Genomic DNA, 23,422 nt, shown 5'->3' on the forward strand with positions numbered 1-23,422 from the left:
ATCTCAAGTACCCATCAGAGCTTCCTCTGCCCTGAGTGTAAGGAACCTTGTCCTCTCATCCAACAACCCCTTCCATGGACCAATGGTGGGCCTGACTTCTAGGGGACTCTGGCCTCTTCACTGCAAAAGTCAACAAACTGGTTCATTTTTCTCCTGGCAGGAAAACTCCCCTGTCCAGCCCTAGGAAAGGGATAGGTCTAAGCAGGGTCATGTGACTCCCTCTGGCCACAGAATGTGAGCAGAAGGTCTATCAACCACTTCCACTTCTGACTCATCAAAATTTCTCCTTTCAACAGAAAACCAAATACTGCATGTTCTCACTCATAGGTGGGAGTTGAACAATGAGAACACATGGACACAGGGAGGGGAAAAATACACACTGGGGCCAGTCAAGGGGTTGGGGGCAAGGGGAGGGAGAGCATTAGGACAAACACCTAATGCACGCGGGACTTAAACCTAGATGATGGGGTGATAGGTACAGCAAAGCACCAAGGCACATGTATACCTATGTAACAAACCTGCACATTCTGCACATGTATCCCAGAACTTAAAATTTAAAAAAAAAAAATTCTCCTTTGCTGTCTCCCTTTCCCCAGAAAACTTGGAGCCTATGATTGGAGAATGGTGGCATCACTGTTTGAAAGGAATCTGGGTCCCTAAATGACTACATTAGAATGTGATGTGGGTGAGCTATTATGCTCCCAAGACTATAGGGTTTACTTGCTACTGCAGCAGAGCCTATTCCCCCTCTAACTAAATCAGACAGCCTGACACTTCCAAGGGGCACAGCTCCTAAAATGGAGCATCTTTACCTGTTCCCTCTCTCAGGGTGAGTCCCTCTCTCTCCTGACTCACTCTTCTCAGGGAGTGGAGACCAACTTTCCCTGTCCTTCACCTCCCACCCCTGCCCTCTATGAGAAGATCTGGATTCTAACATCCAAATTTACATTCACAGTCTCTGCCAGGGTATCCATCCCTCCTGTGCAAATTGGCTCCTTGTGGCCAGCATGGCATCATGGACATCCCCAGGGGAGTACTGTGATCAGGCCCTGCCATCACATTTTCTGTACCTCCTTGGTCTGGACCTCAGTTTCCCCATATCAGAAAGCCCTGGAATGCTTTTCCTGATCTGATATTTGCAAGCCATGGAAAGCACATCTGAGAGCAAATGAATGCCTAAGGCTGACAGCCAGCAGACTGCACCTCAGCCCAGCCTCCCCCACACATGACCACAGGCTCTCCTGGCTGAGTAAACATGTTTTATTGGGCCTGGGTACACTTCCTGGCCATTCTGCTCCCACCTTCCCTTCCCCTGCTCTGGCCAGTTCCCCAGCACAGCCCCTCCCTGGGGCCTCCAATACCTGTCCTTCAGATCCCCACTGCCTCCTGCCACTTTTCTACCCTGACACCTGCATCCCCAGCCTGAAGGGGCGTGGAGAGTTTTTCTCTTATCAGCCTGTTTTACTGCCCCCTCCTCCTTGGTTACACAGTAATTTGGAGCAAAATTCCAGGCAAGGACAGATCAACAACTGTCAGCTCCCAGTCAGAGAGAAAGGGCCTCTTCAGTTCTGTCTCAGGAGACTGGGAGAAACAGCAGAAAGGACCCCACAAGGAAGGGAGAGGTACCCTGGGTCAGGCGCCTGTGGAGAGAGGGCTTCGCATGTGAAGTGACGTCAGGGAAAATAGAACAGAAAAAAAGCCAGGGCCAGCCCAGAGGCACCTGAGAAGAATCAGACCCACAGCTCAGCGCAGCCCTGGCACAGAGAAGAGACAGGCCTGGCAGCACCCAGGGACCCCCTTTCCTCAGCCTCCACCTGCAGGACAGCAGGAGCACTGATGCACTGAAGGTACGTTCTGGAGTCTGGAAGCAGCAGAAATGAAGGAAGTAAAGACAGGTGTCTGGGAAGACCCCTCAAGCTGCAGTAAAGCCCAGGACTGAATTGGCCACCTGAGGCCAAGGGTGGCACTCCAACCTCCTCTTAAAGGCTGGCTAGAGCCACAGGAAAGGGCCAGAAGCCAGAGAAAGGGCAAAGGTGGACCCCTGCCTCCAAACCTCCTCTGGAGACTGACCTCCTCTTTCCTGTGCCTTATTGTTTCTCCCTCTTCTCTTTGTTCGCCACTGGGCGGTGACCTCAGGGATCCTGGCCTAACCTGGTGATTGTGCAGGCAACTGTGTCCGAGAAGACCCTTCTCTGGAAGATTGAACCCCAATTCAGCCATGGTGACTCCTTTGATGACAAACTGGTAAGGGCTGAGCCGTGGGCACAGGATACCACTCCTTCCAGCTCTTCTGCTGTGACCTGCCCATGGAAGTCCCTGTGGACACGAAATCCTGTTTGGATCATCTAACTGGAGGCTCTCTGTTCTTCACCTCCACGCGCCCTCTTGACCCCAGGAGGTTCAGGGGAGGAAGTACGCCACTCTCCACTGGCACCCTCCTTGGCCTACACAGAGTCACCCCTGAGCCCCTCAATGTGTGCTGAGGTGGGCCCTGCTCTCTGCAGGGGTATGGAGAGAAATAGCTTGGGGTGCTGTGAGGCCCCGAAGAAGCTGGGCCTGTCCTTCTCCATCGAGGCGATCCTAAAGAGGCCTGCCAGGAGGAGTGATATGGACACACCAGAAGGGCCAGGTGAAGAGGGCCCCGGAGAAGCTGCGGCCTCAGGCTCTGGGCTAGAAAAGCCTCCAAAGGACCAGCCCCAGGGTAAGTGTCTTCCGATCATTTCTTTCTGTTTCCTGGTCTCCAAGACCCAGCTGGGCTCAGGCAGAGAAAAAGCTTCTCCGTCCATATTAACTGGATAGAGGACTCTAAAATTCAGAGCAAGACCTGGCTCTGGGCTGGTTTCCTGATATACCTTTCAATCTAACCCAAAACTGTGCTTTTCAGCTTCAGACACCAAGGCTCAGTTAGTTGCAGAATGCAGGGACCTGGGGCTTGTTATTGTAACCAGGCCCCGGCTAAGAATGCTAGTTACCATTTAGCATTGACAATGTCATAGGCATTCTCTTTTAATTTCAGTAGAAAAGCACGATTATCATAACTGGACAGATAAGAAAACTCATCTGTGAAAGAGAAGAGGAGGATAATGTCCCCAAGTTACACAGCTGGTAAACAGAAGCCCCGCTATCAGGACCTGGCTCTGACTCCCCCAAATCCCTGCTGGGCCCAGCACAATCTCCTCCTCATAAGCCAAGTTCAGTCTGCACAACTTCCAGGGGCTGAAGCTTTGCCCAGGGGCCGAAGCTTTGGCTTGGGAAAAGTCTGTCCACCCTGATCACCTTCCCCAAGCCAGTGGCCACCCCAAGGCATGTCCCCAGATAACAGTGACCAGGTAGATCGAGAGCCGGCTTGACGAAGGGAGGAAAGCCGCACTGGGGCATTGGGGTGGACGCACACACCTGCTAACAGTCAGGAACCCAGGATGTGAGTCTTAGCTCTACCTTGGCCTGCTGTGTGACCTCAGAAAAGTCCCTGTCCACTGCAGCCTCAGGTTTATTCTCAGCAAAACACCTGGGTGAAGGAATAAGAAATGGTGAAGCTTGGCGATGTCTCAAGGGCCTTGTCAGTCTGACTGTCACTGAGCCTGGAATATCTCACATGAGGTTCTCAGTTCTCTCCCCTTTTCACCCCTTTTAATCCCAGAAAAATGCTGGAAAGGAAGCTCAGGGAGCCCTTAATGTCATTACCTGCCATAAATAGAGCTCCACATCCCCACCAACGAGGCAAGTCTCCCATGGAGGGAGCTGATGAGGGGTCGCACTCAGCTGCAGGCATGAGGAAGACCAGGAGGGCTGTGTGTCTGCAGGCAGGAAGGAGCCTGGTGTGTTTCCCTATAGCTGAGTTTTCCAAAGGGAAAGGGTCTCTAGCTTAATTTTTGGAAGTTCATTAATATCTTCCAGTCCATTAAAGATTCATAGGAACATTTCCATTGGGGTCCTGAGTCTCTCCTCCTGCAGTTGTATAAATCTATGCTCACCCTGTGTCATGAGAGAGAGGTCTCGCTTTTCCTACCAGAGAAGCTTCCCTTCCCCTAGCCCGATGACGGCAGGCTTCAGAAAGGAAACCACTCTTTCTAGGCCTCCACGGAAGATTCTGGCATGTTCCGTGTCAGTTATCCATCTGGTCCCAGAACAGACCCCAGTAAGTGCTGACCAGACTAGCGGTGGTGACATCGGATGGTGGTATATTCCTTCCACAGCACTTTTGTGGCCATTTTCCCATCTCACTGTCACACTTGGGAGCCCAACTTACAGATGATGAAACCAAGAAGAGAAGATAAATCCCCCACAAAAACTATGTGAGTAATGAGCACTAGAATTGAACCCTGGTGGCCTTAGACCATCTACTCTAGATTATTCCTGAACATAGTTTAAATCCATCCATCTCCCACTATGCTGGAATTCGGCATTTCTGAAAGCTTGGAGAGGGTCCCACTGGCGGCTCTCAAGATGACCTTGGTGGGTATGTAGATAAAGATGATCTAGCTCAATAGTCCTGTAATTACTTTTATACTAACCTTGTATTTATGATGAAAGACACTGTTATCCGTGTATGATCATGATATAAGGTATTATTTTAAAATACATTTATTATTTGAGTCAAACACAAAAGTCTATTTGGGAAAATGCTAAACAAATAATACAGATGGGATATGAACTTGCCAGAAACTATGTAAAAGAAACCTGCAGAAATTGCAAATGAGCTGGAGTCTGTGAAACACACTGGGTGAGGAGGGCAGGGTTTCAGGAAACCTGCCCTCTAAGCCCAGATCTGGCCCCAGTGCACGGGAGGACCTCAAGCCATTCACTTCCCTCTCTGGCCTCAATCTCCCCACCTGTAACATGAAAGAGCAGGGCTAGAATATTCATAAGGTCTCTCCCAGCTCTGACATGCCATGACCAACTTAACAACAAATTAGTTGCTGAAAAACCTTGCAGGATTCCCTTGTGGTGATTTTCCACTGTAGAATCTTTCTCCCTGTGGAAAGGATGGTCATGATCCCAGGCAGGGCAGGAGCAGAGAGACTGGAAGGCCTCTCCCTACCCTCACAGGAGCCCTCATGCCCAGCCCTGTGCTTACTGCTGCTGGCTGATGCTTCTCTACTTCCCTGTTTTATGTCCCTTCTTTTGTGCAGGACCCCTCAGCAGAGAGCAACAGGACCAGAAATAGCAACACCCTCTCCTGCCCCAAGAATAATGATAGAGGAATAAGTTCCTCTTTGTCTCCACTTAACATTTAAAAGGCTTCCTAGACTGGCTCACAGACAACCCTTGCCATCTCACCTAGGGATCTTATTAAAATGCAGCCTGTCAGGCCCAGCAACCAAGACTCTGACTCTAAGTCAAAAGGCCCAGGAATCTGCATTCTAACAAGCTCTCCCAAATGATTCTGATGTTGGTGGCCCAAGGAAGTGGTCCTTGGAGGAAGCTGAGACTCAATAAGGTGAAGTGGTTTCTTCCAAGCTACAGAGCCAGTACATGCAAGAGATGGGGCCAGGCTAGTTATCTGGGCTCCAAGGCTAGTGTAGTGCTCTACTGTCCTCATTTCTCATGGTAGGGACCAAGGTCCCCCCTGACATCTTCCCATTCCTGCAGGGACCTTCATGATCTATAGGTTGGACCCTCCCAGGTCTTAAAAGTCAATGGGAAAATCCAAGAGGACTTCTTTATCTGAAAAGATTCTACACCCAGCCTCCTGCTCTCTCCTCCAAGGGGAGGGAAGCCCTCCAAAACTCAGGACCCTCCAAAGTTAAGGGAGACCCAGTCAGGAGGAAGCCTCTTTATACTGAAAGCTCAGACCCTGGGAAGAGAGAGAGGGAGACCATCTTTGCATCTCTACCACCGATAATCCTTTGTGGGGAAATCATAGGCCCCAGGCGAAAGGTGATAGAAAATTGACAAGGAAGAGAGACCACCCCAGTAGATAAACCAGTATGGACTGCCTGGCCTGTGGGGAACCCAGGTATCTTCCCTTGCCTGCTCACCATCTGTTCATTCAGTCAGTGACTAATCACTGAGTGCTTACTCTGGGCCAGGCTGGGGGCTGGGGAGGTGAAGGTGAATAAAACAAGATGCAGTGACTACTCACCTGGAGGGGGATGGAAGTCCCTGGCAGTGCCACCTTGGGGCAGTGCTGCCTTCTGCCCATCTTGTCTGGTGGAGCTGGCCAGGGGCACGGTAGAATTCTTGGCATTTGAGAAGCATCCTGTAGCAAGGGACAGCAACGTTTTTCTGCAAAGGAACAGATGGTAATTTTAAGCTTTGATGGTCAGATGGTCTCTGCCACAATTACGCAACTCTTCTATCACAGCTGAAACTCATCTGTAGACAATGTGTAAATAAATGGGTAGGCTTATGTTCCAATAAAACTTTATATACAAAAACAGGGGTCAGGCCAGATTTGGCCCTCGTGCTGCAGTTCATCAAGGACATGACCCTGACACATTAGTGTGGCACTCAAAGTCCTTCCCAGACTGGCCCTGTTTATCCCAGGCTCCCCTCCCATCACACCCTCCCCGGCCCTGTCTACCTTCGAGGTGCACGCAGCTCCTCTCCAAATTCCAAACCTTTCTTGCCCTTTAAATGCTTTGGCGTCTTTGCCATTTAGAAACCACTGCTCCTCCTGCCACCTCTTCCTCTTCTTTCCCCTCTTTCTCCCTGTATTAATTTTCTATGGCTGTTGTAACAAATTACCACAACCTGAGTGGCTTAAAACACAGAAATGTATTCTCCTACCATTCAGAAAGCCAGAAGTCTGAAATCCAGGTATTGGCAGAGATAGCTCCTTCTGGAGGCTCCAAGGGAAAATCTGATCCATGCCTCTCTCGTAGTTTCTGGTGGTTCCAGCAACCCTTATTCTTCTTTGACTTGTAGACGCATCACTCCACTTTGCCTCCATCTTCTCACAGCCTTGCCGTGTGTGTGTGTGTGTAATGTCCCTTTCTCTTATAAGGACACCTGTCATTGGATTTAGGGCCCACCCTAAATCAGCAATGATCTTATGCCCAGAGCCTTAATTATATCTACAAAGACTATTTGGAGCAAAATTCCTGGCAAAGACAGATCAACAACTGTCAGCTCCCAGTCAGAGAGAAAGGGCCTCTTCAGTGCTGTCTCAGGAGACTGGGAGAAGCAGCAGAAAGGACCACACAAGAAAGGGAGAGGTACCCTGGGTCAGGCGCCTCTGGAGAGAGGGTCCTTTTCCTTCCCTGTTCCTCACTTCTTTCTCCTCTCCTCCTCCCTCTCTTCTCCCTCCTTTCCGTAGCCCTCCTCCTCCCCTGAACTACCTGAAATCAAAGACAGCTGCTCTGCTATGAGAACTGGGAGAGGCAGCCCTGGTTTGAGGCTGTGACTAAGGCCTGTGTGTATCTCATCACCTGGTGATTAACAGCTCTGGCTCTTACCCAGGTAGACCCAGGAACTCCCATCAGAGCAGACGAGAACAGGGCAAAAGGATGTGGAGTTAAAAACGGGCACTTCCTCAAGAGAAGTGTGCTTTGGTCTTCCTCCAATGGACTCCATCTCTTAGTTCCTGGCACCAGAGCTATGGGGACCTTCCTACAGGGATACCGGGAGACTGGTTCTAGAATTGAGAACCTGGCTCAGTCTCAGGCCCTGTGGGAGCACAAGAAAGTACAAGGCATGGCCCCTACCTGCAAAAAAGAGCACGGTATTAGTGTGGGGTCCCCAAAAAAAGCAGACCCTAAAGAAAGGATCTGAGCACAAATAGTTGATATGGGACATGCAAGGAAGTAGTGGAATAATACAAGGAAGGGGAGGCAATGAATAAAGCGTGTGTTATTAAACCAGTGGCCCCTATGAGTAACTGAAGCTCAAATCCTTTGGGAAATGGAGCAAACATACTCCCTAGAATTATCCAAAGATTTGATCCCTAAAGACAAACCCTGGCATTAAGAAGTAGATATGGAGCACGGAAAGGTCTGGGTGATACAAGCCAGCCATTGACAACATCAACTACAATCATAGGACCCAGAATGTCAGAGCTAGGAGAAATCCAAATGGGCAGAGGAGGAGGCTTAAAACATTGGCTATAATTTAAGTTTGATTTATCCACTGTATTATTTATCCAGACAGGCAACAAATAGCCACTGAATATCTACTGAGTGCCAGGCATACCTATTGCACAACAAATCATCCCAAAACTTAGTGGCTTAAAATAATAAATATTTATCATCTCACTCAGTTTTGTGGATCAGGAATTTGGGAGTAACTTAACTGGGTGGTTCTGGCTCAGGGTCCCTCATAAGATGGCAGTAAAGATGTTATTTGGGGTTGCAGTCATCTGGAGGCTGGACTGGAATAAAAGATTTATGTCCATGGTGGTTCACTTACATGGCTAGTGAGCTGGTAACAGCCACTGGTGGGAGGACCCAGTTCTTCCCTATATAGGGCCCTCCACATGCTACTTGAGTGTTCTCACAAAATGACAGATAGCCTTTCTCAAAGTAAACAGTCCTCGAGGGACAGCCAAGTGGAAGAAGCTTCCTTTCAGGACTTAGCCTGAGAAATTACATCACATCACTTTCACTGCATTTCATTCATTAGAAATGAGTCACCAAGCTGGGCCCACTTAAGGAGAATTTGAGAGGAGGAGTGTCCATGAAGTTGCAAACCCATCTGACAGCCACTACGGTACTGAGTTGGGTGCTGGAGATGGTGTAGAGCAGTGGTCCCCAAACCTTTTTGGCCGGTTTTATGGAAGATGATTTTTCCATGGACGGTGGGTGGGGAAATGGTTTCAGGATGATTCCAGCACATAACATTTATTGTGTACTTTATTTCTATTATTATTCATACTCACCATAATGTAGAATCAATGGGATCCCTGAGTTTGTTTTTCCTAGGAGAATCTAATGCTGCCACTGATCTGACAGCAGGTGAGACAAATAACCATCACATAATCACAAATCAAAGTACAATTACAATTGTGACAAGTGCTGGGGAGATGGTGACTTGGTACTCCAAGGGACTATTCCATGGGAGTTTGGTCTGCCAGGGAGGTCAGAAAATGCTTCCCAGAGAAGTTGTGGTCGGTCTGTAATCTGAAGACTGAGTAGGGTCGAAGGGAGGGCATTCCACATGGAGGGAGCCCCATGGGCAAGGGCCTATTAATAGGTGATGTCCAAGGATACAATTTGAGGTCTAGGAGCCAGAAAGGAGCCAGCCCACGCTGGCCTTGTAGGCTATGGTAGAGATTTTTATTTTTGCTTTGTATTCCTAGGGGAATGAAGAACCATTTTCAAAGTTTCGACAGGAAAGTGTACAGTGATCAGTATTAATGAGAGCTATTTGGTTCCAATTGACAAAAATTATCTTAGGCTAGCTAAAATGGAGAGGGACATGTATTGCCTTGGAGAAAATTAAGAAATCATTTCCCAGACTAAGCCACGTGAAGGGCAGAATGATAAGCAACCTTCAGCTGTGATGGGATCCAGAACCAATAATGTCATCAAGTCTCTGCAGCTGTTTCTCTCTGCATGTGAGCTCACCTCTTTCTTGCTGCTAATTGGCATTCTCCTAATAGCTTCCAATAGCTCCAAGAGTTACATCAGCCTCCAGTGACATCCTCAAGCTCTCTAAAATCCCATGTTCAAAAGCCCCAGAGGAGGGACACCCATTGGCCAAGCTTGAGTGAGATGTCCACCTCCAAACCAGTCAACTGAGACCAGAGGGTGTGGCTGGAGCAGCTGTGTGTGCTTGGGCCTTGTCTGGAGTCTTCATCTTGCTGTTCCCCTTCTACTTCACTGTTCCATGCTGGGATGATGGTTCCTTATTTCAGGACCCTTACAACTCTTCGTACATCATTTTAGTCTCCATATATGGAACCCTCAAGTTTCTTTATCAGTGGTGTGTTGCTAAAGAGGTTTCCTCCCCACTCCTTGCAAGGAGGCAGTTGTTAATAATTTGTTGGCCAGAAATGTCTTTTCCTCCTGTTTGCAAAGCCCTGTGGCTTTGTAGATCTCTAATCTGCGCATTCTGCACTTTTGCCACCTTGGTCGGCCTTCTGTAGGTATTTAAGTAAAGAGAACAATTAAATTCCTCCTTAGTTCTTGGCAAGAAGGATAACTAAACATGGATTTCCCCATTGAACAGGAACAAGTTCTAGGACACTTCCTGTGTCACACCTTGAAACATCCCCTGACTGCACAGCTTGTGTTGTCTGATTATTCCCCTGCATCAACACAGTATAGATTGGAGAGGAAGTGGAGAGGGTCTGAAGCATAAACACACATGTGCACACACACACATGCATGCATGCAACACATGCACGCATGCACACAACTTCCCAGCAAGGAAGGGAGTTAGAAATGTTGAAATATTATAGCACATGAAATCAACCCACTGCTACCCTGTCCCAATAACCTGTGCCCATGCTTCATGTTTAATCTCACCAGACCTAAACGCATTGTCATTAGTCACATTGTCATAATACAAATACGATATACAAACCTAACAAAGTGCTTTAGAACACAGAAGAGGCAATAATGAACTCTGCATAACACCATCAGAGACAGCCCTTCAGAGAAGTAGTGGCTTTTGAGATGGAGTCAGGCAGAGAAGGGGACAGGACATGCCAGGAAAAGGAAAGCCTTGAAGCACCCAAGAGGTATAAAAAGGAATAATCCTTTGAGAAACAACAAAATTGAGTGGCTGGAGTCTAAAATTCATGGAGCATAGTCACAAGAGATGAAAGAGGTAAGGTAGACGGAAGGTCAGGTGTGTCAAGCCAAGAACTTTGGCCTTTATATATGCACATCAGCATTTTTTAAGCCTTAGATTTTAAAATGTTTTGGGAACTTCAGGCTTTCATTGAGATGCATGACCAGAGCTGCCTTGGATGAAGGGAAGATGGAGTGGGCCCCACACACACTTCAATAAAGGAGCTCTACTGCTGTTTGTTTTGTAGGGTTTCCTTATGATTTCCTTTAAACAAAGGGTACAGTTGCTTTAAAATAAAAAAAGGAAGAAACAAAAATTTTTTTAAATACGTAAGTAAAAAGTATGGGTGAGTGTGGGTATGTGTGGGTGTGTGGTGGGGGGAGTACACATGCTAAAATTCATACATACAAAATATTATGAAAGTGAGACCACAGGTATGGAAGATGCAAGCTTCACACTGCCTAGAGAGTGCTAAGCCAGTCACCCCCGGGAGTGGCACTCACTTTCTGGTGAGTTTCTCAAGGGTCTCCTCCTAATTGTTCCAGTGATTTCTTTATTCTCATCTCTTTCCACCTTGCTGTTTTATTTCATTATTTATTTACACAAGAAGTTCCTGTGTATTACAGAAAAATAGAAAATACAGATAAAAAGGTAAAAGAAATGTGACTATAATTCTACCATCTCACCATCCAGTAATAATCACTACAGATATTTTGATTGTTTGACTCATAGAGACTCATAGAAAATTTTTTTTTTACAAATATGGAAGCCAGTTTGTTGTAAGCTGAAATTTTGCACTCTTAAATTAAAAAAAAAATAATACCTATTGTGTTTCAACCAGGAGATTCACAACAGACCTCATAAAGAAATATTTGATTGATTTGAGCTTTGACAGATGAGTAGGAGTTCACCAGGCAAAGGAGGAGGACAAGGAATTCCAGACTCAGGGAGCGCAGAACAAGGACCTGGAAAATAAAAGTGCATAGCTGATTTGGGGAATCTGGAAATGGTCAGGTGGGACTAAAATTATGGAAATAACAATTGAGGGAAAGCAGATGATGCTAGAAGGATGGAATGGGAAAGGCCTTGAACGCCATGGTAAGGAGCTTGCCTTGTTCCCTGTGGGCACAGGGAGCCAAAGAAAGTCTGTGGCCTGACTAGCGAAATGAGGCCAGCGCAGGTCAGCCATGGGGAGACTCCTGCCCCGCACCCCACCTTCGTGTGTCAGGAGGTGTCCCCAGCCTACAGGAGGGCTTCAAAGGGGGCCCTGGGTGTCCTCCATGGTGAACCCACTGTTTTCAGAAGACAAGGATGAGGCCCATTTCCAGAGACTGCCCAGCGGCAAAGTCCCCTGGGCCTTTAGCTGCTCAACCAGGACCAATTAGCAGACCCCAGAGAAGAAGCAATCAGGGGAGGGCGCTGAGCGAGGAGAAACATCAGTTTATAATTAGGTGGCCTAATCACCTGTGTAAATTGTGTATTTCTTATGATCGATGTGCTAAATGGCTCAGGTTTAATTAAGTTCTGCTGATTCATTCTCTTTGAAGACCTATTAAAGTGTGAGTCACAGCTTGCACCATTAACAACGGGGAAAGGAGCAACTTGAAAAGGGTGGCAGTTCCCTGCTGCCTCCATCCCCCTCCACTGTTGTCCCCACATGCCCACTCCCTAGGTAGGCTGGGCTTTGACCACCTGTTTCTCAGCTTCTCTGCCCAGAACCTGGTAGGGAGATGCTGGGCTGGATGGGAACCCAAGGGTTTTCTCACTCCTGATCCAGTTCTCCTTCCAGGATGATCCATGCTGCCTCAGAAGTGTCCCCTCTTAGCAGGGACCCAGAACACCCTGGTTTCTCCTGGTGATTGAGAATCCTATCCTATGCATGGGCCAGGGCCATCAATGAGCTTGCATTTTCCAGCCTCTTGTCTAATAACGAGTTTCCAAAATTCTACATGCTGAACTGCATTCTACCTTCTTCTCTGTTCCATATTATGCTTTTCTGCCTTCTCCCACCTTGTTCCCTTATTTGTAACTCTCTGTGGTCTGTAACCCAAGCATCAGCTTTCCTGGCAACCCCTCACAGCCTCCTCTTTTCCTGTAGGAAAGTTGAAGTGCTGACCTTCATCATTCCTGAGCTGCCCCCTTGGACACTGCTCTAACCTCATTTCCATGACTCCAGGCTGAAGTCTATCTGTCTCTCCCAACACTGCTCTTGGCCTTCTGATTGGGTCTTTCCAGTCATAATTCCTTACCAGTATGAATTTTAGGCACCCCTCCTTATTCCAAGAGAGGCCACTAAAACTGTGAGACACAAGCACAACATCATCATCATCATCATCAACACCTCTCAAGGACAAACATTTATCCTGAGAATGTGTAGTTCAAAGCTAATGAGAAAACATATTTTTCTCACCAGGCTATGACTTGGCAGGCAGCCCCTCCCCCATGAAGTCAGCAGTCAGGTTGTTTTGCAGAGCAGAGTTTAGATCCTTTCCTTCTTCACCCCACCTCTAAGTTACCTTCTTCCAGTACTCTTGGGAACAGGAAAAAGCCATCATGCCTTAAAAGCTGCTCCTTTGGTTACACAAATGGAAGCTTTGAAATATTTATTTTATTATCGATTCTATTCTTAGTCATAAATCCTTGTTCACCTGAGTTTCCTTATGGGGTAAATGGAGGAGACGGCTTATTTTCGTTATGACCCGTCTTCTGTTTCCACTCCTCTGTTCTCCATATTATTTCATTTCCTGTATTCTGGTTCCACACCCCACATTCTCTCCCACAGTTCTATAGTCCCATGAAGACCTCAACTCCCTGCTGTCCTTGACACCTCAGTTTTCCAGGTCAACCTGGAATCTTCCCTTTTGTAATTTTTTTTTTTTTTTGCAGCTTCCTACAGAACTGCACTATATCATTTACTATCATCTAATATGCTGACTGACTGAATGAATGAAGGAGTAAATCCAATACTATCGAGCATGGCTTGTTCATTTTATACTCCTGCAGACTGGCCCTCAGTGCCTATTAGGTGCTGGTTACAGAGATGACATTCACTGAGCTCTTGGAATGAATTAACACCTGCCATTTCTCTCTACATCAGTTCTGACTGACTTCAGCTATATCCCTTAAACACAACACCAGCTCTAAACATAGAATAAATATCTTTTTTTAAAAACCCATGAAGTTAAAAAGGCAGTGTGGACTTAGGGAGGGAAGGGGGTAGAGAAGGAGAGGCAGAGATGAGGCTCTCCTACAGAGGTGGGTCACAGGCCGATAACTCACTCTAGTGGGGAGTAATGTTCAAAGCCTCACTGCCTGCGACTCCCAAGAAGCTTCCAAAAATCCACAATAGTGAGCGAAAGTACTTTGAAAGGATAAAAATGGATTAACAACAAAAATGAGGGCTAGTAGAAAGGAGTGAAAGCAAAAGCAAACTTGAAATCCCATTTCTACAACTGAGGCAACCGGGCCTGGTGGCTTCCCAGAGAGAAATCTCACTGGCCCTGTCCCTTTCACCAAGTAAACGCGTTCTGCAGGCAAGCCTGGGGTGAGGGCTTTTGAGCCATTCATCCTCCATCCCAGAGACGGAGGATTATAAATGTCAGGGTGGATTTTGCCTTAGTGACCTGATCATTCAATGCCTCTCTCTCCCTCCATTCTACTGATGGGGAGACTGAGGCCCAGATAATGAATCCAGAATGTGGCACAAGTTGCATAGTGGAACCAGGAACAGAGCTTGGATTTTCTGATGTCCAGCTCACTGGATTTTCTACTATCCAATGACAGCAGGATCGATCATAAGCACCAAGAAAGAAAACAAGTTAGTTGATTTCCTCAAGTGTTAAACCCTCAGAAGTGAAATCTATTTTTCACTGAGTGTCTACTCCAATTCTTAGTATGTGATGGCTTTACCTCTCTTATTTGGGGTAAAAAGAAAGTGGGCTGAGTGGGAGTCAGAAGACCTCAGCTGGAGCTCAGACTCCCACCCCTCCTTTGTAGCAGCTTCAGCTCACGTCAGTCATCCTTTCTGATGTGTGACATCTGACATTGTACAAAGTTTTAGACGAATCCTGTGGAAGTCTTTTCTGTCCAACAGGATTAAGAGCAGAGCCTGAATTCTACTTTTATCCATTTAAGACATATATTTGTTAAGCTCTCTCGGGGAGCCAGTTCCTCAGCTGGTCTCAGATATAGTCAGTTACAGTCCCTACTCAGATACAGACCCCGCCCTCCAGGGGCTCACAGCCTAGAGATGGATGACAGCAGACATATGAGGCTCCCTTCCCTGGGAGGCTTAGAGTTCTCTGAGCATGAGTGTAAGTGACCCTGGGACAAGAAGTACCTCGGTTCTTAATTATTTCCCAAGAGCAGTTTTTCTTACAAGGAATGTGGAAAAAAATCAGGAGAGGCAAGGTGTTAGCTAGAATGGTAGGAATTCCACTGGGCCCCAAAAGTGAAGATGATCTGGGGAGAGGGTTTGTGCCTTTTCTACAATCCCTAAAATCACATCACAGGGACAATCTGCGGTCCAATTAAGACAAGGATTTTAATTCTGTCCTCAGAAGTCCATGGTCAGGTAAACAAACCCACTGCCACCGGGTTTGGTCCTTCCTCCAATGTCCTCTGTTACCTGGCTCCAACCAGGAGCTACAGGCAATGCTGGTTGAGTTTCCCATTCTGCCAATGGGGCAATCTTCCTTACTCTCCATTGTGTGGCCAGGTTCAAGGACCACTTTTCTGTCCTTATCATAATTGGCCTCTCTGCAGTATAGACCCAGCTGACTGTGCCTTCTTTCAGTCCTCACTTTCCTCCTCCTTCAGAGGCCTCCCCTTCTCGGTCTCTTTGTTGCCTTCCCTACTGCTGAACCTCTACATGGTGAAGGCACCGCAGACTTGCTCCTGGGTCCTGTCCTCTTCCCCACTACACTTTCTGCCTATGTATTGCCTATCATGACTACAAAGGCCAAATAGATGCTGACAGGTCCTTAATTTGAAGCTCAGTCCTCAGTTCCCCTTTGAGCTCCAAACTTATCAATGCACCTTCCTATTCCATAGCTTCCTTTAGCTAGTCAATAGGCATCACACATTTAACATGTCCAAAATGAACACCTGATTTCCCCATAATACAAACACATGAACACACACACACACACACACACACACATCTTTTGCTCAAGCCAAAACCAAATTGTTGTCCCTGGTTTATCTCAGCCAAAAGATAATCCATCAATCTCACCTGACAGCCTCTCTCCAAAATATATCCCATAATTAGCTCTACACCTCCCTGCAAACAACTTCAGCAGCATGACAAGAGAGATGGTAGTTGATGGAGCTCATCCTACTTCTCACATCCACCACCACTGTACCACTAGAGGGGTTTGATTCTCTTTCCTAGTTGTATAAAAAAAAATTTCCAGGATGAATTCCAATAGTTCCAGTTCAGTTTCCCACACTTGAACCAGTTCCCACTACAACTACCTGGTTGGTGTATGTGAAGAACAGTTTTCAAAAGGAGGGCAGGGCAGTTCCCAGGAAAGAGACACTTCTGGACAGATAAATCCCAGCAGGTGTCCACCTCCCTCTGTTAGCACAGTGACCACCATGTATTCTAGGTCATGTGCAAGCCTATCTGTACCCCTTATCTCACCATATGATGAGTGCTTCCAATCAAGGACCAAGCCTTCAGCTTTTCTGCAACGCACTGCCTAGTGTTGTGCCTGGCAGAAAGGGGTATGTGCTTAACAAAAAGGTAGATGAATGAATGATAAAGCTAGCAAGTGGAATGAAGATATTGCCAGTAAGAAAGATTACCCAGGGCTAGAAAGATTAGGAAATAATTTTTGGAGATTATAAGAATGAATGCAGATGCTGAAGAATCAGCAGATGTTAGAATTGCAGACAAGAGAGAAGAGGTGATCCCAGACTGAGGGGATTGCCTTAGAAAAAACAAAGTGATAAGCACACACGTGATGTGTTATGGATATGGTAAGCAGCCCAACTTGAGTGAGCAAGGTGTGTAGGTCAACAAAGTATTGGAGGCAGGGCTGGCTTCATGGGTGTGTGTATGGCCAATGCAGATGCTCAGGACCCTGTGCTTAGAAGGAGGCCCTGGGAGTGGGATTGAATGCATATTGTCGCCATCTTGAAATCTTAGTAATTGCATGTTTGAATCTCTGATTAGTGGAATCCAGTGGAACAGTGATGCATGCACCAGAGGCGATCAATGCCTTCTCATAACCTCCCAGCTTCTCTAGGATGGTCTTGGTCAACTGTTTCCCTGCTGCTACCCAGCAACTACTGCTCCCTCCATCTTGGTGGGGAAGGGAACTGGGCAGGGGTTCATGGAGGGTTGAGGTCAAGCACTGAGTTGCAGAGTGGAACCAAGTTTCTTCATGGGGTATCCATGACTCTAAGTCTTAGGGTGGGTCCCCAGGTCCCTGTGAGACCTAATCTCGCCCTGTGAGTATGCTTATGCTCTTTGAGGGATGCATGACATGAAATAGCAAATAAAAACCCACTATGACAATTTAAGAGACTATGGAAAAAATAAAAAGCTATTTTTCTGCTTTTTGAGCAATAGGCCCCACATTTTCATCTTGCACTGGGCCCCACAAATGATGTAGCCAGCCCTGGGTAGAATGGATGCTGGACAGGTGAGTTGGAGACAGGCTGTCAACAGCTTTGACTGCTATCGAGCTCAGCCTTTACTTTGTAGACCAAGACTGACACACTTTTTCTATGAAGAACCAGGTGGTAATTATTTTAGTCTTTGCAGGCCACACAGTCTCTGTTGCAATGATTCAATTCTGCTGTTAAAGTGCAAAAACTGTCAGAGACAATATGTAAACCAAAGGGAGAAGCTGTGTTCTAATAAAACTTTATTTAAAGACAGACAGTGGGCCAGATTTGGCCTGGTAGCCATAGTTTGCCATCTCCTGCTGTAGACAAAAGGAAGTCATTGAAGGCAATGTAGCAGCAGAAAGGCACAATCAGAGAAGATTTTCTAGAAGGTAAACTTGGCCTCACTGTCCATGGTGGGTGAGGGTCGGTCTAGAGGCAGAGGATTTTAGAAAAGAGAGTACTGTGAAGCTCCAAGCTCAAGAAGCCAGGGGCCAAGGCTCGGGACCAGCAGTGGGGTGGAAGGGTAGGACAAGGCAACACAAAAACCCCACCTAGGTGCTGACACCAAGGCCACTGACCCAACTTGGACCCTCTCCCATGCAGAAGGAAGGAAGAGCAAGCGGAGGGTTCGTACCACCTTCACCACTGAGCAGCTGCATGAGCTGGAGAAGATCTTCCACTTTACCCACTACCCAGACGTTCACATCCGCAGTCAGCTGGCAGCCAGGATCAACCTCCCAGAAGCTCGGGTGCAGGTACAGCCATCCCTGCCTCAGCCCCCAGCCTCCATGCCCTTGGGACCATGTGTGAGACACAATATATCCAGGGACTTTTCGGGTTGCCCCATCTAAAAGTTTCTGTTGGCTTTATCCTGTGAGTACAGTTATTTTGGCCAAATATTATTTTCCATGAAATGAGGTCACTATAGCTCCAAAATGGTTTCTCTCCTCTGAGAATGGAAAGGGAGTGAAGTGGCATCAGTGATCACCATGGATCTGCTCCATACCCTTCCTCCTCGCTTGGCAACAGTTCCCAAACGTCGTTCACCATGCAGCCTCATTCACAAAATAGGTCTTGGCCATCTAGATCAGGGGTCAACAACCTTTCTGCAAAGAGCCAGATGGTAATGATGTTAGGTTTTGCAGGGTATATCGTCAGTGTCAGAGCAACTGTTCAACCAGGCCAAGGTAGCACAAAAGCAGCCTCAGAAAATATGTAAACACACTTTATTTATGAACATGAAATTTGAATGTTGTGTAATTTGCCTGTGTCATAAAATACTACCCTTCTTCTTTTTTCTAGCCATTTAAAAATGTGAAAACGATTCTTAGTTCATGAACCATTCAAAAACAGGTGAAAGGCCAGATTTAGCCTGTAGGCCGCAGTTTGTCAACCCCTGATCTAGAACACATGGGTATCCCTTTGGAGGCAGTGTAGAGAAGTGGAAAAGGTCTTGAATTCATGGTCTTGGTCGGAGACCTGGTTTAAGCACCAACAGGCTAATCTCTCATCTGTGATCTCTTCACCACAGTTTATTGCTTCATGCAGGATTAGAAATACAGTAGCCCATTGTCACTCACTAGAGGTATTTCCTGCCCTCTTCACATGCACCCAGCTTTGCAAGTGCCACTCTAGCACACGACGTTCCACCAGATCTGACTGTGGCACCGTTAGCATTCTCTCTAAAATAGTTTTCTAAGTTGCTCTCCTTTTTTTCTTTCCACAAATGTGATGGACTCATTCTAATTCAAAATCAGGCCAACATTCCGTTCTTTATTCTATCCTTTCCTTCTGGCTGGGGACCACTCATGTCTAAGACTTCTCTCCTTTTTCTTCCCATCTAGAATCAGGCACTAGCTAAATGGGAAGCCCCTGTATCAGCCACAAAGCCCAGAATTCAACACTTGCCTATGCAGAATTACCAAGGATAAATGGCCACAAGTCAGGGACCATCACCACCTGCTCAGGAATGCAGGGAGCTGCCAATATCCAGCCAGCCAAGAGGCCCCAGGGGTTGAAAAGGGGTGGCCCACTGATGACCCACACATGACTTCCATTTGGTCTGCACAGTAGTTTAAAACTCAGAAGCTTTCACATATAAATCAATATTCCACTTTGGAGATTGCATGAACCTGCAACACCGGACTCACATTTCCACGTGGTGACTGTTGACAGGAGCTGAGAAGCTGCCCCATTTTGGCTCTATTCACCACAGACCCCGCCAATCCCAATTGGGCAGCACCAGCTGCTTCACTCATGCATGGCCCCCTGGCCCTGTAGGCATTGAAGGTGGAAACCCCGGTTCCCTCTCAGAAAGCTGACCTCCAGATCCAAAGACATCCTGGATGCCACAGAGCTTTACAAACTATAAAGTGCAGTCCCTTGGAAGGTGTAGTTATTATGAATTTGGGGGAAGTGGTATTAGATGGAGGAAAACTCTTGCTTATCCCCATTCTTTCTCCCTGATTACAGATCTGGTTCCAGAATCAGCGAGCCAAGTGGCGGAAGCAGGAGAAGATTGGCAACCTGGGGGGTCCACAGCAGCTGAGTGAAGCCAGCGTGGCCCTGCCCACAAATCTGGATGTGGCTGTAAGTGGCTGAGGCCTCAAGGTAGGGTGGAGGGAGTGATTGTCTGGAAATATCCCAGTCAGACCCAGATGTGAAGAAGCACCTCGGGGGCTCTGTCTACAGGAAAAAGTGCAAGGAAAATTATATTAGAAACAGCATGGGGCAAGGAGAAATCTGGAAGACTGTGGGGCCTGGGACAAGTGGCTGCCTGTCTGTCCTCATGTCCTCCTCCCTTAGTGAACATCATGGTGCCTGTCCTTCCTGTACAAAACTTCTCAGTTTACAAAACAGGATCACAGAGGGAAGTGCAGTACACAGATGTTGGACACACGGGCTCTGGAGTCAGACTGCCTGAGTTCGAATCCCAGCTCTGAATTGCCTGAGGTGTGGCTTGGAAGAGTCACCTTATCCCTTAGAGAAAGTAATAAAGTTTTTTGATGAGGATGAAATAACTGAGATGTGGAGGATGCTTAGCACCTAGGAAGTGCTCCCTAAGTATTTAGGGAGCCATTCACAGAGACAGCACGTATTTTTGAGTGGGCACCAGGTGCTAAACACGGGATAGAGCAGTAAACAAAATAGACAATACTTCCCTGCCCTAGAGTGAAAGGTTTTTACATACCCACAGCGATGCCATGAGATGAGATTTCTCATTTATACGTTCTTTGCAAATGTAGAAGCTGGGCTCTGAGAGGCAAAGTGACTTTTCCATGTCAAAACAATTGTAAGTACCAGGACTCAAGCCAGGTTTTAAATCCCCAGACCATGCACTTCTCCCCATCTACAGTAACCAACCATCCAGGTTTGCATGGGTCCACACAGGACTTTCAGAGCTAAACCCAGAAGGTCCTGAGCAAACCAGAACAAGTGGATCACATTACCCACTCTTAGCTGCCCAAGCCATGGAGGGAAAAGCTGAGAAGCTGCAGAGACAGCTTAGGACTCACTTCTCTCTCCTGACCTCTCCTTGTGACAGGGGCCCACGTGGACATCCACTGCTCTGCGCAGGCTGGCTCCTCCCACGAGCTGTTGTCCATCAGCTCAAGATCAGCTGGCCTCTGCCTGGTTCCCTGCCTGGATCACCCTCCTCCCAGCGCACCCATGGGAAACACAGCCTGTCCCAGGTCTTCCCATCCATCAAACTTGCATCCCTGTGCTATGCGTCCTTCCACCTCCACACCCCAAATGGGGCAGCATCTGTGCTACTTCAACATAGAGATTGGACATGCTCTCCCCAAATGAGCCACTTTCCTCTCCAGGTGAAGGCAGGTAGCAGATGTGCCCTTTGCCTCTGGGGAAATCGATCTCACAATCCAAAAATGGCCCACAGCCCAGGAAGCTACCCTGAACATGCCAGTTGGAAGGCTGCACCAGACTCAAAAGCAAAGTAAACAATAAAGGACAGCTCTCTTCTCTCCTGGCTAAAGCTGCTCCCCTGGTTCAGAAGACAGGCTGGATGAGATCTCAGGCCAAGCTCTGAAATAGGGAGGAATCCTCCAGCACCTGTGTTTCCTCTAACTTGCTGTGTGACCTCCAGCCGGTCACTTACCCTCTCTGGACCTCATCTGTAAGAGGAGCCAGCTGGATAAGATGATTTCTGAAGATGCTTCCATGGTGGGCACTGAGGCACAGAGGAGGCCAAGGAGAGGTTGTTTGTTCATGCATGCATTCATCCATGACACATGAGTACCTACTGAGGACTCCATAAACAGAACCGGATACAGAGATAAACAATTTGGGTTCTGTCCACGTTTGTCAAAAGGTGGTGCTGGCCCACCTCTGAAAGCAGAACACTTGCTCAACAACCTTGCTGTTGGCCCAAGTCTAACACATTCTTTATGACTGTGAGCATCTCAGAGTGAGAGAAAAATGTAGAAAGTTTTTAAAATTCTAAACAGGATTTAGTGTCTTTAGTTATCTTGCTGGATGGGAAAGGGATGTTGTCATTTCTGGCACAAATGAAAAGTAGGACGGAAAGCTCCTTTCATTCAGTTTATCTTTCCAGGATATATGAAAAGGGACCAGCTGGAAGACTAGCCTCACTCTGTCCTCGAAAGCCTGAGCTTTCATTCAACTCCCTATTTCCATGCAAAGACCCTGGGCAAACCACATGTTCTGTCTGAGCCTCAGTTTTCCTATCCATAAAATGAAGGTAGCCAGGCCTGCCTCAAAGAGCATTCAGGAGGCTCTGAGAGGACATGAGAGTACTTTGCAAAGTGAGGGCAAGGCCCAGTGTGGAGAGATATTGTTATTCCAAGATTCCACTGCAAAAGTGGCTGCTTTGGATGCCAGCCCAGGATGAGTAGTTCCTGTTCTCAGGGAGGTCATCCACTGAGCATCCCTTCTGCACAGATGTCTCTGATTCTTGTCCTTGCAGGTGGAGGACAGGGCCTGCTCCCCTAAGCTGGGAAGCGTGGAATGACCTCTTGCACAAGCCTAAATTCCAGGAATCTTCCCCAAATCCCAGATCCTCTGCAATCTACCTGCACCCCTGACCCACCCAGGAGTTGGACCGGGAGTTGGGAAGCCTAGGTCTTAGTCCTACACTCCTTCTAATTTGCTGTGTAACCTTACCATTAATCTCTCTGGGTCTCAGTTTTCTCATCTGTATTGGAGGTAGCAGTGCTAGCTCTGCCTTCAGGCATGCAATATGCCAGAACTACAGACAACAGCCCACAGGATGCAAAAGTGCTTTGCCATCTTAAAAATGCCAGATCACTCAGAGCCTATGAATGTGGATATCAACACCAGGTCTCTAGCACCGCTGGATGAAAGGAGAAGGCTGGAGGCTGAGGGAGGAAAGAGCAGTTAACAAACAAAGGCAGTAGCTCATCACTTGGGTAGCAGGTACCCATTTTAGGACCCTACACTCAAATGTGCAAAATAAAATTTCTATCATTTTGCTATAACTGGATTTACTTTCTATGTTGTTTGCAGGAAATGTATTCTGGTAACTTCTAGGTTACTGATGCCTCGGGCACTTCAGGTTTAAAGGCAGTCACTTGAGATCGTTGCCCTCTGTTCCCCTTCTTCCCACAGGGGTCTTTGCTAGGCTGAGGGGGAGGGTTGGAGAAGTGTTTATGCAAATGCCACCTCGAGCCTCCCAGAGGGGATGTTTGCTTCCCAGCTTTCTCAGTCTCCTACTAGTGTCTTATCTAGCCTGGCCTTGGGCATGACCCCTCTGCCCTAGAGATGTATCACCCCATTCAACTCCCTATTGGGGGTTCACTCCACATCCTCCGCTGTAGCCTCTCACCACAGTTGTGAATCCTCGCTGGCTTCCTCTCTCTCTCATGAGCAAGAGGAAAAGCTGACAACTATCCCACACACTTCTAGGGCCATGGGAGCCCTGGGCCAGGCAGCAGGTCTCATTCATTCTAGACCTCCTACAGCTATTTCTCATGCCCTGGTGATAGGAAGGTCATGGATGAGACTTGCAGATCTCCAAAGTTATAAGAGGAATGGAAAAGATGCAGGTCCCCTCTGCTCTGGGGTCCCACTCCCCTTTCTCAGCAACATACTCCTTCCCCAGGCTCCTCTTGAAACAGGATTTTCTCAA

At 47.4% G+C, this 23,422-nt stretch overlaps 1 protein-coding gene and 1 long non-coding RNA gene across 2 annotated transcripts in view; one reads left to right on the forward strand and one right to left on the reverse strand.

The window, feature by feature from the left end:
- Window positions 1-1,941: 1,941 nt before the first annotated feature.
- Window positions 1,942-22,772, forward strand: ISX (intestine specific homeobox). Its single transcript, XM_001154843.4, has 4 exons — window positions 1,942-2,701; window positions 17,899-18,050; window positions 19,768-19,884; window positions 20,840-22,772. Exons 1-4 carry the CDS (start codon window positions 2,473-2,475, stop codon window positions 21,077-21,079), a joined length of 738 nt encoding a protein of 245 aa, XP_001154843.2. The 5' UTR covers window positions 1,942-2,472; the 3' UTR covers window positions 21,080-22,772.
- The window catches only part of LOC129138418 (uncharacterized), a 102,458-nt gene continuing 82,404 nt past the window's right edge, over window positions 3,369-23,422 (reverse strand). The window contains exons 3-6 of the long non-coding RNA XR_008541658.2: window positions 11,181-11,642; window positions 6,733-10,021; window positions 6,086-6,228; window positions 3,369-3,508 (exon numbers count right to left, since the gene is read on the reverse strand). This is a non-coding gene — a long non-coding RNA (uncharacterized LOC129138418). The remainder of the gene's footprint in view (window positions 3,509-6,085; window positions 6,229-6,732; window positions 10,022-11,180; window positions 11,643-23,422) is intronic.

This window comes from Pan troglodytes, chromosome 23 (assembly GCF_028858775.2).
Source record: "Pan troglodytes isolate AG18354 chromosome 23, NHGRI_mPanTro3-v2.0_pri, whole genome shotgun sequence".
Taxonomy (NCBI): domain Eukaryota; kingdom Metazoa; phylum Chordata; class Mammalia; order Primates; family Hominidae; genus Pan; species Pan troglodytes.

What these genes read in the sequence shown, in the direction of transcription:
- ISX (XM_001154843.4), top strand. Translation starts at nt 2,473, where the DNA reads ATGTGTGCTGAGGTGGGCCCTGCTCTCTGCAGGGGTATGGAGAGAAAT. An exon ending in TCCAAAGGACCAGCCCCAGG is followed by an intron (nt 2,702 to 17,898) that starts GTAAGTGTCTTC and finishes TCTCCCATGCAG; the next exon opens with AAGGAAGGAAGAGCAAGCGG. An exon ending in CCACAAATCTGGATGTGGCT is followed by an intron (nt 19,885 to 20,839) that starts GTAAGTGGCTGA and finishes TCCTTGTGACAG; the next exon opens with GGGCCCACGTGGACATCCAC.